The sequence below is a fragment of the Podarcis pityusensis genome (genome assembly GCF_964106645.2).
Source record: "Podarcis pityusensis genome assembly, chromosome: 13".
Classification (NCBI taxonomy): Eukaryota; Metazoa; Chordata; class Lepidosauria; order Squamata; family Lacertidae; genus Podarcis; species Podarcis pityusensis.
The window spans coordinates 51,155,841-51,169,988 of record NC_138038.1 but is presented as its reverse complement, the minus strand read 5'-3'; the positions used below and the strand labels follow the sequence as shown (position 1 = coordinate 51,169,988).

Sequence of the window (14,148 nt, the reverse complement as noted above, 5' to 3'; positions counted from 1 at the left end):
CTCTGAAGGAAGGATGCTTTGAGCATCACTTGCAGGGGCCCTACTTCATCTCCAACTGGATCAGACCAGCTCCTGGCCTCCTTTACCACCCACCTGCCCGTCACCTGGTCGCCATTTCCCTTTGCTCAAAATGCCTGTAAATGGCAGGGAGTCACATTTTTTTACTGTATCCCACCTGACATCATACATAACCTCAGGTGGGCGTGGCTTGGGGAAGTGGTCCTGCTTCTTTAGCCACCGGGTGCCCAGCCTCCAGTCTCTCTCTCTCTCTCAGCATTGGCAATTGACCTTCATTGCCTTCCCTGCAGGCTCTTGCAAACATTGCCAAGACGTGGGACGCTACCACTTTGGACATTGTGCCATACAAGGACAAGGGACACCACCGTGTCAGGTAGGCCCAGTGCAGGGGGTGTAAAAAAAGGGTGGCCCCTTCACCCAGGATGGCGGCACATGCCATAGCAGGACCCAGGTTGCACTTCTGTCATGGGCTCTGGCTAGCATCTCTCCAGTTGGACTGAATAGCTTTAAACATCTGGTCCCCTCTTTTTTAGGTTTTTGTCTGCTGTCCATATCCCTGATTTTAAAATTTTGTGGTTGCCTTATTTTTGTTAATTTTTTTAATGCTCTCATTAATACTTTTATTGTTGCAAGCTTCCACAATCATTGCTACTGCAGTGGAAGGGCAGAGCACAGTTTTTCTGAAGGATAAATAAATAAAACGACCCGGGAGATTTAGGAGCTTGTGGTCCAGACACTGTCTAAAGTGGGGTTTGTCAGTCTAGTTATGTTGGTGTACATTCCAGCCCAGCCAGAAGCCAGAGAGGGATTCTGATCTTGCATGCGTGCTCTGACCTTACAAGGGTTCCAGGCTTTGGGCCCTGCCCAGAAAGGCCTGTGCTCACGTGCTCCCCATTTCTGCAGAGGAACCGAAGACGTCTTCCAGGCTCTGGATGACAATCAGGTGGCCTTGTCCACCATGAAGGCCTCGCGCTTTGTGAAGCCCTTTGAGAAGGATGTGGACCGCTGGGAGCGCTGCCTCTCGCTCATCCTGGAGGTGATTGAGATGCTGCTGACGGTCCAGCGACAGTGGATGTACTTGGAGGTGAGGCTTGCTTTCTCCAGAAGGTGGTAGCAACAGCAGCGGCGGAGGAAGCCACTTGGGCACTTGGGGCAGTGTGCCAAGGATTCGGACGAGCTGCCCATAGGAGCAGGGCGCACCACGGGGCCTCCGAAGTCTGCCTGCCTCCTCCCACTCAGCCACTCTAAAGCTGGGGAGGAGGCAGCAGGCAGACCGTTTGGGCAGCGCGGAGCCTGAGTGCTCCCAAGCCACCGCATGAGTGCTGCCCGGCATTTTGTCACCCCCCTCAGTGGTGACACCCGGGGCAGACCGCCCCCACCGCATCCCCCTTCCTCCGCCCCTGAGCAACAGGCACTTGGGGGCTTCACTGTTGGAAATGAGAAACTGTGTGTCTCTCTCTCTCTCTTCGGGCAACAAGTCGCCGTTCTGTCTTGGTGCTCTCAGACAGGCCTCTGAGCTAGCATTAAGTGTGAGCATTAGAGGGTTTCAGTGATGACTATTCTGCATCTTCCACAGAAAGAGAAAGGAAAGAAGCAGGTCCTTCCTTTGTGCTGCTATGGGCAGTCTCTCTTTCAGTCAGAAAGCAAGGGTAACATTTTAAACAGAATCTGAGAGAGGGGGAAATTACCCACAATCCTCAGGACATGTTGCACTGGATCCTGCTGCACAGAAAATGTGGCACCCTTTTGAAGGAGGCCCAGCCAGCTCTGTAAATTCACATAACACCTCCATTGGTCCAGAGGACTCCGGGTGACTTAATATCTTCTTGTCTTCCTGGTCATTTTCTGGATCTTCTTCCTCCTTGAGTAGACTCCAGCTCCCAAGGAGACTCCTGGCAACCCAACAAGCCCTCCTACACCGACTCTGAGCTTCCTAGGGTACCCTGCAGCCTTTGCAGGGGTGAAGGGAGAGAGTTCAGGATCAAGGCAGGGCTCTGGAGGTGGTGGGAGGGGTTGTTGCAGGGGCCTGCCAGATGAAACTTCCACAAGCCAAGGCACTTCTGGTTGCCTTGGGACCTTTGCGGAAGAATTTACTGTAACTCAGTATGGAGGAATGGTGGTGGCAATTAATGGAAGTAAAGTTGATATTGAAGAAAAAACATGGTTGACATTTCCCAATAGTAATAACAATTCGAGAACCCCGCTTGGACTTTTCACGGGGAAAAGAAATGAATGATTTTGAGACACTTTGACTTAAAAGAGATAATGTTTAACAGGAAGTGGAAAGGATTGATGGTTATCATAGACTGAATGTCTTGTTTTCTTCTTTTTGTAATATAACCAGCAGATGGAAAATCAGAAGCCCTTTTTATCTTTATTGTTTCTCTTCCTTTTTCTGTTTTTCTCCACTTTTCTCTCTCTCTCTTTCCTTTCTTCTTCATGCTTCTTTCTCTTTCCTTTACTCTTTCCCTTCCTCTCCATTTGTTGTTCTTGTCTCTCTTTGTTTTCTTCTCTTTTTTCTTTGGTGTCCTCCACTCGGGGCCTTTATTGGGGTCCAGAGATTGCATACTCATGGGGGCGGTAGATGATTGATGGAGGACCCTGGGTGGGAGGCAGGGAAATGTTGGTCTTCCAGGGTGAGAGGCTGGGAGGAGAAAGGAAAGATTCCAGGAGAGATCTGAAAGAAGAAAGGAATATCTGGGGTCAGAGCCAGGAGGAGCTCTCTGTGGGTGCTAAGGGTTAAGAACCACCGTTAAGATGGAACTCTGTGTTCTGCTTATTCTATTTTATACTTCTTGGAGCTGTTTTTTAAAATTTATATTAGTTTACTGTACCTTAAAGGTAAAGGGACCCCAACCATTAGGTCCAGTTGTGGCCGACTCTGAGGTTGCGGCGCTCATCTCGCTTTATTAGCCGAGGGAGCCGGCGTACAGCTTCTGAGTCATGTGGCCAGCATGACTAAGCCACTTCTGGCAAACCAGAGCAGCGCACGGAAACACCGTTTACCTTCCCGCTGGAGTGATACCTATTTATCTACTTGCACTTTGACGTGCTTTCCTACTGCTAGGTTGGCAGGAGCAGGGACCGAGCAACAGGAGCTCACCCCGTCGCGGGGATTCGAACTGCCGACCTTCTGATCGGCAAGTCCTAGGCTCTGTGGTTTAACCCACAGTGCCACCTGTGTCCCTGTACCTTACTGTATTCCCAAAAAACTTACATGATAAAAAAGAGACCTTTGCAACTTCTTCCAAGTCCTCGACTGCCCTGGGGTCCCAGGCCTCTTCCTCCGAGGAGGTCTCCCCAAGAGCCTCTCAGATCCTCTGTGCTGTTACTGTGGGCAAGGCGGGCAGTGCCTGGTGACCTCCACCCCCAAAAGTGCAGGTGATCCCAGCGATTTGTGCCTCACCCTCTTCCTCCTCCCGCCTCCCTATCCCAGAACATCTTCTTGGGGGAAGACATCCGCAAGCAGCTGCCCGGTGAGTCGTCCTCCTTTGACCGCATCAACAGCAGCTGGAAGACCATCATGGACCGCTTTGTGAAGGACAACAATGCTCTCCGTGCCACACATTACCCAGGTGCTGCTGCTGCTGCTTTGCGGGAGGGGATGCAAGGAGAAGCAAGGGGGAAGGTGACAAAAACTCAGGGGCAGGGCTGTGCCCTCCCGATTTGCAGGAAGGAGGCCTCAGGTTCAGCCCAACACAATAGCCTCAGGTGACAGGTGATGGGAGAAGTCTCTCTCACTGCCGGAGACCTGAGAGAACAGCTGCCAGCCAGAGGCAGCAACACTGGACTAGATGGGCCCAGGTGGTTTAAGGCAGCTTCCTATGAAACATTAGGAAGAGCTTTCTGGCAGCAAGAGCCATTCAACAGCAGAATGGACTGCCTCATAAGGGGATGGGCTCTCCTTTGCTGGAGGTGCTTCATCTGTCAGGGATTTAGTTGTGATTCCTGTATTTCAAGGACTTTATGACCCTTGGGGGTCCTTTCGAACTCTGTAATTCTATGATATGTTTGTAAGTTGCTGGTTGTTTCCTGGACGGGCAGCATAGCTGTCAACTTTCAGATTTGAAAATAAGGAATCAGCAGCCTCGAAAATAAGGGATCAGCAGCCTCACCTGTCCCGGTGACAGTCTACGGGCTATCTAACAATCCGGGATAGCAGCGGGAAGCAGGGGGAAACAGCGCTGGAATAAGGGAATTTCCCCCCCAAAAAATTGAAGGTTGACAGCTATGACAGGCAGTCCTGTTTGGTGCAGTGCGATTAACTGTGACAAGGGTAAGGGAAGTAGGGGGCAGGCCATACAGGACCTTGCTAGTTCTCTCCCGCTTGGACTACTGCAATGTGCTCTATGTGGGGCTACCTTTGAAGGTGACCCGGAAACTACAACTAATCTAGAATGTGGCAGCTGGACTGGTGACTGGGATCGGCCGCTGAGACTGCTTACAGTGAAAGACCTACAGTGGCTCCTACATTCAAAGTGTTGGTGCTGACCTTTAAAGCCCTAAATGGCCTCAGCCCATTATACCTGAAGGAGCGTCTCCATCCCCATCGTTCTGCCCGGACACTGAGGTCCAGCTCCGAGGGCCTTCGGGCGGTTCCCTCCCTGCGAGAAGTGAGGTTACGGGGAACCAGGCAGTGGGCCTTCTCGGTAGTGGCGCCTGCCCTGTGGAATGCCCTCCCTTCAGATGTCAAGGAAATAACTCTCTGACTTTTAGAAGACATCTGAAGGCAGCCATGTTTAGGGAAGTTTTTAATGTTTGATGTTTTAACGTGTTTTTAATATTGTGTTGGGAGCCACCCAGAGTGGCGGGGGAAACCTAGCCAGATGGGTGGGGTATAAATAATATATTATTATTATTATTATTATTATTATTATTATTATTATTATTGCTGCAGCATGGGCACTTCAGCACTTGCAGAAGATCTGCGGATAGGCCAAAGGGGGTGGGTTTCTTTTCCAGCGGCAGTGGGGCCATTAGTGACTGTTTCGTGATGCTCCCCCCCCCCCCGTCACAGGACTGTTGGACAAGCTGGTGGAAATGAACAGCGCTCTGGAAGAGATCCAAAAGTCCCTCGACATGTACCTGGAGACCAAGCGCCACGTCTTCCCCCGCTTCTACTTCCTCTCCAACGACGACCTGCTGGAGATCTTGGGCCAGTCGCGCAACCCGGAAGCCGTCCAGCCCCACCTCAAGAAGTGCTTCGACAACATCAAGTGCCTCAAGATGCAGAAGGCAGGGACACGCCCCGCCCCCCCACATACCAGCCCCCTTGACTGCCAGCAACTGCCCCCATCCTTACAGCAAGCCCCACTTTGCTTCTTCCCCAGTGCCTTTTCTTCTTTCCGCTAAATATTGTGGCTAATGGGCAGCTGGCGTTCTCCTCATCCTGGGCTCTTTCTTGGTGGGAAAGTGAGCCAGCAAGGGCCCCTTTCTTCTCCCCACCCCCCACCAGTGACTGGGACGAAAACCTTAGCTCTTTCTTTTCCCCTTAGATTGGCAATACCAACCGATCCGAAGCCTTGGGCATGTTCTCTCTGGATGGCGAGTACATAGATTTCACGCACTCAGTGATGCTGGAGGGACCCGTCGAGGTGAGTCCTTTCTGGCCTTCTGCTCAGCACCATCCTAGCTCTCCCTGACTGTGGAAAGGAACTGCAGTGCCATGCTGGGGAAACCCAGCCAGATGGGCGGGGTATAAATAATAAATTATTATTATTATTATTAAGCGCTGCAGGCATCAGGAACCCAGTACTGATGGGCAGGTGCTAAATGAGGCCTCGCTACGCCTGGTCTCTCTCCCGAGACTGCTCACACTCCCTGAGTTGGGGTTAGTTGAGCAGTGTCTAGCTCAGGGGTCCCCTTCCTGGTCCTCTGCTGCTATGTCTCAATAGAGGCCATCTCTAGCCTCTCCAAGTAGCCCTCTGAACCCCTGCCTCTCCCACTCCCTCTGCTGCCACCCTTGCGGCTTTCTCTGCTTTCTGAGACCCTGTGTCAGGTTCAGCGCGACGAGGGTGGAATAATGTGTCGAGAGAGCCATTGCTACCTTTTCGGGAGCCAGGGATCCCTCCGACGTTTCTCCCCATGTGCCTTTGTGCAATAAAGTTGTGATGCTCGCACGCAGCAAGCCTTGACGCCAGCCCTGCTAGTCTGCCCTCAGAACGGACTAGCTGGGGATCGTTGACCTTGCAGGAGTGGCTGTGTGACGTGGAACGGGCCATGCGCTGGACCCTGCGGGAGGTGCTGAGGAACTGTCGTCTCGCTTTGAAGAAGATGCTGACCAAGAGGGACAAGTGGGTGAAGGAGTGGCCTGGACAGGTGATGGACAAGGCCAGGGCCGTCTTTAGCAGATGCGGCGCTGGGGTGCAAATATCCGCTCAGCACCCCCAAATTACCATGGATAGTGGGGGGGGTAGCGAAGCTGCGCACTGCCAGCCATGGGGGTGTGTGCGCAACTCTCGCCCATGCCGCTGCAGGAGAGCAATCCCTGCAGAGGCTTCGGAGGGAAGCTGCACACTCACCAGCCATATGTTTGATGGGGAGCAGCCGGCGGGCGTGCAGGGAAAGGGGAGGCCGCTGGCAAAGCCGCACAGCTCCCCCACTCGCTGGGGCACCCCTGAGAGGCCGGCGCCCTGGCACAACGAACCACTAAGCTGTTTGGGAAAGACGGCTCTGGACAAGGCCAGAATATGGAGAGGGATGGGGTGGTCACGCTGAGGACTTAGCCGGCACCAAAGCAATAGTGGAACAGACAACCTTGGAAGGGGGTGGACTCTCCTATATTGCAGGTTTTTCCACAGAGGATGCCTGGCTGTTGGGGAATCTGTGACTCCTGCAGTCTAGGGGTTTGGACCAGATGACCTTTCCAAGTGCACAGTTCCATGTCTATGACTCTATTAGACTGTGCCTTGGGCACAGATTCTGGCCTGGCCTTTGACGCCTAAGGGGTGTGTGCTTTTAGGGCACACCCTTATTCTTGGAACTGTCATTCATGCTAATTGTTTTTAATACTGAATTTTAAATTGATATCACCAGCCCTGGGACCTGCTGATGAACGGTGGGCAGTAGATTTAATAACAGTAATCATACTCAGTACTACTCCATGCTAATTAGTGACCCCAGGAACTCTTTCTCTCCCCCTTCTAAGTTGTACTGACAAGCAGGACGTTTTCCCCCTGCCCCTTTAAATGCACGTTTGCGGGTGAATCGGAGATTCCAGTTGCCTGTGATGATGAGTGAACCAACCCAGAAGTATAAGCACCCACTCTTGAGTGTCTAGCGAAAGTTCTGAAAGTTCTGAAAAAATTGGGGCCAGGCTTCGCTTGCAGATGCTTTCTCCCCCAAACTGGCAGCCCCTCCATGCTTACCCAGAACCCTCTCCTTGCAGATGGTGATCACCGCTAGCCAGATCCAGTGGACGGCGGACGTTAGCAAGTGCTTGGCCACCTGCAAGGACCGAGGGGACAAGAAATACCTCAAAGCCATGAAAAAGAAGCAGGTGAGACAGGGGCTGGCAGATCCACCCCATTCCTGCATGTGGGTCAAGGTGCCCACAGATGAGCACATGTGGGCACCTGTGTCCCCTCGGTTGAGAGCCTGACAAGATCTGCTTCTCTCTGGGATGTGTGCCTAGGGAACCCAAGTCCGAGGGACGTGCTGTCTTTTGCTCTCTGGCTATCCAGTGCTTTGGACGGGGTGGCCCTGCGAGGGACCCTCTAGGTGATGCTGCCAGACTGCATCTCCCATCAGTCACTCCTGAGCATTGGCCACGCTGGCTGGCGCTAGTAGGAGTTAGGGGGCACAACAGCACCTGGGGGGGTCACAGAGTTACCCTAGAGAGCTGTCAGGTGACGACGAGGAGTTCAGAGTGTTGGAGGTGTCCAATTCAGGGGAAGTTCCTAGTGGATTGAGGTATGGGAATCTGGGACCCTGAGAGGAGTGGCTCAGGAGGTGGAGACGCCCTGAAAATTCCAGGTTCATTACGAAAGCCTTTAAGCCATCACGGCTTCTTGCTTTTTCACACAGAGTCCCGAATTCCCAAGGGGCCTTCCCTTCAGTACAGCATGTAATGTGTTATTGGAAGTTCATATCCGGGTGTCCCTCTAGCGCATTTCTTAGATCTGTGCCTCCCACTCCCCCACCCCCAACTCAATATGACATCCCTTCCCATTTTTATGAAAACAAGAGCCAGATCACTTTAATGCACCTAAGAAAGTTTTCCACCATTTCCCTGCTGCTTGGTCCGTCTCCCATAAAGAAGGTGGGGGGGGGAGCAAAGGGGGGGGGGCTGCCCATGAGGCTGCTGCCATGGCTGCGAAGGGTCTCAGGGTTGCAGAGTGGCCATTACACTTGCTTCTCTTGGCTGCTGCGTCTGCATCCCTGCCCCAGCCTCTGAGGAGGAGACATTTGGGGCATGATGACACCAATGTGGAATATGTCTCCATTTCCATCTGAGGGATGTTGGAGGGTGTGGGGGCCTTTGGGCTCCCACGTTTGGGCCCCTGCCTCCATCTCCAGCCGGCCAGATCCTTCTGGAAAGGATCACGGGCAGGGCACAGAGACAGCAACTCTCCTCCATGGTTTCCTGGCCCAACCGAAGCTCCATTTTGCCCGCCACGATCAGGCCCTTGCTCCCCGCGCAGGTGTCCATGCTGAACAAGTACTCGGAGGCCATTCGAGGCAACCTGACGAAGATCATGCGCCTGAAGATTGTGGCGCTGGTGACGGTGGAGGTCCACGCCCGGGATGTCATTGAGAGGCTCTACAAGAGTGGCCTGATTGATGTGACGTCCTTTGAGTGGCTGAGCCAGCTTCGCCTCTACTGGGAGAAGGTGAGGAGGGCAGCTGACACAGGCTGGGGGGAGGCTGGGTGGTGCAGTGGGTGAGCAGGGACAGAGAGAGATGCATATTTACCGTGTGCCAGTGGTGAGCCGCTGCTGCCGCCCTCTCTGGACAGCTAACAATTCCCAGCCAGGTTAGCTCTGCGCCCATCCTTGAGTGCCGTTTCCCTCTGCTGTTTGTGGTGCGGAAGCGCAGGAGACTCTGCTCTTGGGGAGGGTCTGAGCCTAGGCTGGAGCCTGCGTGTGTGTCTCTCGCCTCTTTTCTCACCCAGCGGGTGGCAGCCAGATCGCTTGGATTGGTTTGGAGCTCAAATGGAAGCAGCAGACTTTTGGTCTGCATCCTCTGCACGTTCAGGCCTCCACACCTAAGTGGCACGGCGTCTAGGAGGCAGGTGGGGAGGCTGCTGGGGGCTGCCCTACACTGATCCTGGCTACCAATATGGCCTTGGGCGGCCTCCCTTGCTTTTGTGCTTGCCATCAGGAGAAGCCGGGTCCTCACAGAGTTCCAGGAGCTGGTGTGTGTGTGTGTGTGTGTGTGTGAGGAGGAGAGAGATGGCTGCCAGTCCAAGTTGAGACCACAGGAAGTGCCTGGGTCCAAAACACAGCAGGGGTCAAGTCCAGAGCAAGGCAGCCAGCACTAGAGGAGCTGGAGGCAATGGTGGAGGGCCTGGCGTGCCAGAAGAAGCAGGATTGGATAAGTTCATAGAGGAGAGGGCTATTGATGCCTACTAACCATGATGGCAGGGACGCGGGTGGCGCTGTGGGTTAAACCACAGAGCCTAGGACTTGCCGATCAGAAGGTCGGTGGTTCGAATCCCCACGACGGGGTGAGCTCCCATTGCTCGGTCCCTGCTCCTGCCCACCTAGCAGTTCAAAAGCCCATCAAAGTGCAAGTAGATAAATAGGTATCGCTCTGGCGGGAAGGTAAACGGCGTTTCCATGCACTGCTCTGGTTCGCCAGAAGCGGCTTAGTCATGCTGGCCACATGACCCGGAAGCTGTACGCTGGCTTCCTCGGGCAGTAAAGCAAGATGAGCGCCACAATCCCAGAGTCGGTCACGACTGGACCTAATGGTCAGGGGTCCCTTTACCTTTACCTTACCATGATGGCTTTGCTCCTGGTGCCCTCCAGATGTTTTGAGCTACCATCTCTTTATCTGCCATAGCCAGCATGACCATGGGCTCACCCATACTTCTGGTTGCCCCATAATTTCTAGTCACGGGTCAAAGAGGTTCTTCGTCTTTTTCCGCCGCTTTTCCTTGGAACACCCGTTGCTTACCGCTGAATCGGAACAAATGTCAATCCGCAGAGAACCTGATTGACATTTGTTCCGATTCAACAGCGGGACAAAAAAAGGAGCCTTTCAGACCTATGACTTGAAATCACCGGACAAATGGAAGTGTGAGTAAACCCCATTGATGCTGGGGTTGATGGGAGCTGAAGTCCAAAACATCTGGAGGACACCGGGATTGGGAAGGAAGGACAGTTTTTAGCAATGTGGGTCCTGGGGGGGGGGGGAAACATGGGGCATCATGTGACTGCAAGTGACCGCTCTGTGTTGGTGCAATGTGAACAATGGTTTAAATGGCACAGTGGTTGGTCTCATGTCTTGAGTTAGCACATCTGGATGTTCTGGGATAAGGGTGCCAGGTGCACTGGGGTTACCGTAGCAACACCAGCAAGGTCGTGTGCATGACTGGCATGTGCATCACCTTCCCATTGGTTCAGGAATGTAGAGACAGGTATAATAGTCTCTAGGGCATTGCTTTCATTATGTGAAGTCCTGTCCTGATGCTATCCTGCTTTGCTGTCAGGGTCTAACTCTGAATCTGTGAGGGAAGAGGCTGTGGGTTTTACACAACAGTGTCAGCTAGCATGGTGATAGCATTAGCGGATCTCTCCGTAAATAAGCATCTTTAATTCAAAGACCAGAAGAACTGTATAAAGTCCATAGTGCTGTTTAGCATTGTCTTCCGTCTGGAGATGATAAGCGCTTTGTTACTTTGAGCTGTGTGGCAGAAGAGTTTTCCCCTTAACTGGGGATTCTGGAAGAAGCCATTCTGTTGTGGTAAGGAAATCTCTGAAAACTCTGCTGGGACTCCACATACTTCTGATGCGTCACACGGGCTGAGATGTGGTGAGCTACCAGCCGACTTCCACAAGTTCCCAACACCCCGCCACCCCTCTCCTATGGAAAATCTCTTTTTCAGGAGCTGGACGATTGCGTCATCCGGCAGACCAACACCCAGTTTGCCTATGGCTACGAGTATCTGGGGAACTCCGGGCGGCTGGTCATCACCCCACTCACCGACAGGTATCCCACGAGGGCTTTGAGCCCGACCAGGAGAAGCCTAGTGGTTTCGGGCCATGGAAGTTGGCATGCCGTGAAGGGCTTGGTGCCAGCGCTGAAAGGCTACAGCCTGGGTCTGTCTGGGTCGGAAGACTGGGGAAATCTGCTGGGGGCAGCAGGAGGGAGCCTGGGAGGGAGAAGAGGCAACTAATAATGTTTGGGGAGGGGTGAAAAAGAAACGAGGCAAGGAGATGGGCCCAGATGGCCAGTGGGGAAGTGGGAAGCCAGTCATGGGAACCCCTAGCCATCCTGCTCTACAAGAAGAACCTGAGATATTTGGGTTCCTTTGGCATCTCTTCCGCAGGTGCTACATGACTCTGACCACAGCCCTCCACCTCCACCGGGGAGGGTCCCCCAAGGGCCCTGCAGGCACTGGCAAGACGGAGACGGTGAAGGACCTGGGCAAGGCTCTGGGCATGTACGTCATTGTGGTCAACTGCTCCGAAGGCCTGGACTACAAGTCGATGGGGCGCATGTACTCCGGCCTAGCGCAGGTAAGGGGAAGAGTCAGGTGCTGGCCCTGCTCCAAGGGCTCCCCATGCCTGCCCTGGCCCTCCTCAAGCTCTCCACTTTGCACTTTGCCAACAGACCGGGGCCTGGGGCTGCTTTGACGAGTTCAACCGCATCAACATTGAGGTCCTGTCCGTCGTGGCCCAGCAGATCCTCTCCATCCTCTCGGCTTTGGCCGCCAACCTGACGCGCTTCACCTTTGAGGGCCACGAGATCAACTTGGTGTGGTCTTGCGGCATCTTCATCACCATGAACCCAGGTGGGGAGGCTGGGAGGATCGTTCTGGGCAGGGGTGGTGTCAGGCTTCGGGGAATTCTGTCCCTCCCTCGGTGGCAGCAAGAAGCAGAGAAAAACAAAGAAGAGTGCTTACTAATGAGTTTATTCAATCATCACAGCAAGAGACAAAGGAATGCAGTCTGTCTTCCATTAATGGTGTTGCTCCAACTGAGCTCCTCCCCCCTCCCTTCCTAGCAATAGCACTCCCCCTTACGGTGGCCACCAGGGGCCAATTGTCTCTGAATCCTTTGCTCTTGCAATCTCAACGAACACTGTGTTCTGGGAGAAGGGGGATCAGAAATACTATCCAGTGATAGTGTGTCAGCTGGCTGCTCTCTGTCTCTTCCTCCTCTTCTCCCAACACCTCCCATCTCTTCTGTTCGCCTGTCTCTGAGCTGTGACCTTCCTCAAACCACTGCTGTAATTCAGTACTGCCTGCCTCTCCCCTGGAAGCTTCAGGAAGAGAAGGGGTGGGGCGATCTCCACCAGTCCTCCTCAATCTCGTCCCCTTCGGTCCAGTCCCTGACAGGTGGGCTCAACTGGGGTGTGTGTGCCTCCACCCATGGACATTTGCCAGTGCTTCTGTGTTCCTTGTGGCAGGTTACGCCGGACGCACAGAGCTGCCCGACAACCTCAAGTCGATGTTCCGCCCCATCTCCATGGTGGTGCCTGACTCCACGCTCATTGCCGAGATCATCCTCTTTGGGGAAGGCTTCAATAACTGCAAGGTACTGTTGGGATATAAGGGACGCGGGTGGCGCTGTGGGTTAAACCACAGAGCCTAGGACTTGCCAATCAGAAGGTCGGCGGTTTGAATCCCTGTGACGGGGTGAGCTCCCATTGCTCGGTCCCTGCTCCTGCCAACCTAGCAGTTTGGAAGCACGTCAAAGTGCAAGTAGATAAATAGGTACCACTCCAGCGGAAAGGTAAACAGCGTTTCCGTGATCTGCTCTGGTTCACCAGAAGCGGCTTAGTCATGCTGGCCACATGACCCGGAAGCTGTACGCCGGCTCCCTCGGCCAATAAAGCGAGATGAGCGCCGCAACCCCAGAGTCGGCCACGACTGGGCCTAATGGTCAGGGGTCCCTTTACCTTTACTTTACTGTTGGGATGGTTCGGGGAGGGGGCGGGAGCGCTTTGCTTGGGCAGAGTGGGTGAGCGGAAAAAGAGCGCTCCCGATGAGGTTTGCCAAACTGTCTCCTCCCCTTCCCAGATCCTGGCCAAGAAGGTTTACACCCTCTACTCGCTGGCTGTCCAGCAGCTCTCCAAGCAAGACCACTACGACTTTGGCCTCCGGGCGCTCACGTCCCTGCTCCGCTACGCCGGGAAGAAGCGCAGGGTGCGGCCCGACCTTACTGATGAGGAGGTGAGGAGCCCCCTGCCTTCTGCAGCTGTGCTGCAAAACGTGGCCAGCACAGAAGGGCCGTCACTCAGCAGCAAAGAGCCCGTCTTGCGAGCAGAAGGTCCTGCGGTCAATCTGTAGCAGCATCTCCAGGAGAATCTCCAGCCTGAAATCCGGGAGAGCCGCTGCTGCCGGTCCGTGTAGACAATACTAAGCCACGTGGACCACTGGTTTGGCTCCTTTTAAAGCAGCTTCCTCTGTTCCTGCCAAGAACTCTGGGGTTGGAATGAAGAGGAAATCACTTGTAACGTTGCTGTTGTGTGTGCAGGTCTGGGAGGGGAAATGACCTTTGGCTCTCCATATCTGCCTCTGGTGGCTTTATCAGTCACGCAGCAGCTCCTTTATGCCACGGGGTTCTCCCTGGGGTGCCTCATGGAGCACTTGGCACCCTTTTTTTGCCCCCACATACCTTCTGACCAGCTCTTCCGCACTCTTTGCTTGCAGGTCCTCCTCATGGCCATGAAAGACATGAACATAGCCAAGCTGACGTCCGGCGACGTGCCTCTTTTCAACGCCATCACTCAGGACCTCTTCCCAGGCATTGAGTGCCCCGTCATCGACTATGGGAAGGTCAGCCATCCCGTCCCCTCCCTGCCCCACAGGCATTGCCTCTTCTTCTCGGGAAATCTGGCAAGAGCCTTACCCAGTGCTGAGCTGCTGCTCTCCAATGGAAGCCCCCCGCGAACCAACCCACTGGAATTCTTGATGGTAGTGGTGGGAAAAGCAGGGACTTTATTGGGAGAGAGGATCAT

The 14,148-nt window shown here is 53.9% G+C and overlaps 1 protein-coding gene across 1 annotated transcript in view; it reads left to right on the top strand.

Moving 5' to 3' along the window:
- Positions 1-14,148, top strand: part of DNAH2 (dynein axonemal heavy chain 2) — a 135,149-nt gene that overhangs the window by 70,127 nt on the left and 50,874 nt on the right. Inside the window, exons 28-41 of the mRNA XM_080979575.1 lie at positions 309-391; positions 922-1,102; positions 3,455-3,593; positions 5,036-5,253; positions 5,514-5,612; positions 6,211-6,336; positions 7,406-7,516; positions 8,661-8,849; positions 11,069-11,172; positions 11,513-11,702; positions 11,797-11,977; positions 12,595-12,722; positions 13,208-13,360; positions 13,841-13,966. Coding sequence (XP_080835701.1) covers positions 309-391; positions 922-1,102; positions 3,455-3,593; positions 5,036-5,253; positions 5,514-5,612; positions 6,211-6,336; positions 7,406-7,516; positions 8,661-8,849; positions 11,069-11,172; positions 11,513-11,702; positions 11,797-11,977; positions 12,595-12,722; positions 13,208-13,360; positions 13,841-13,966 — 2,028 coding nt within the window. The remainder of the gene's footprint in view (positions 1-308; positions 392-921; positions 1,103-3,454; positions 3,594-5,035; positions 5,254-5,513; positions 5,613-6,210; positions 6,337-7,405; positions 7,517-8,660; positions 8,850-11,068; positions 11,173-11,512; positions 11,703-11,796; positions 11,978-12,594; positions 12,723-13,207; positions 13,361-13,840; positions 13,967-14,148) is intronic.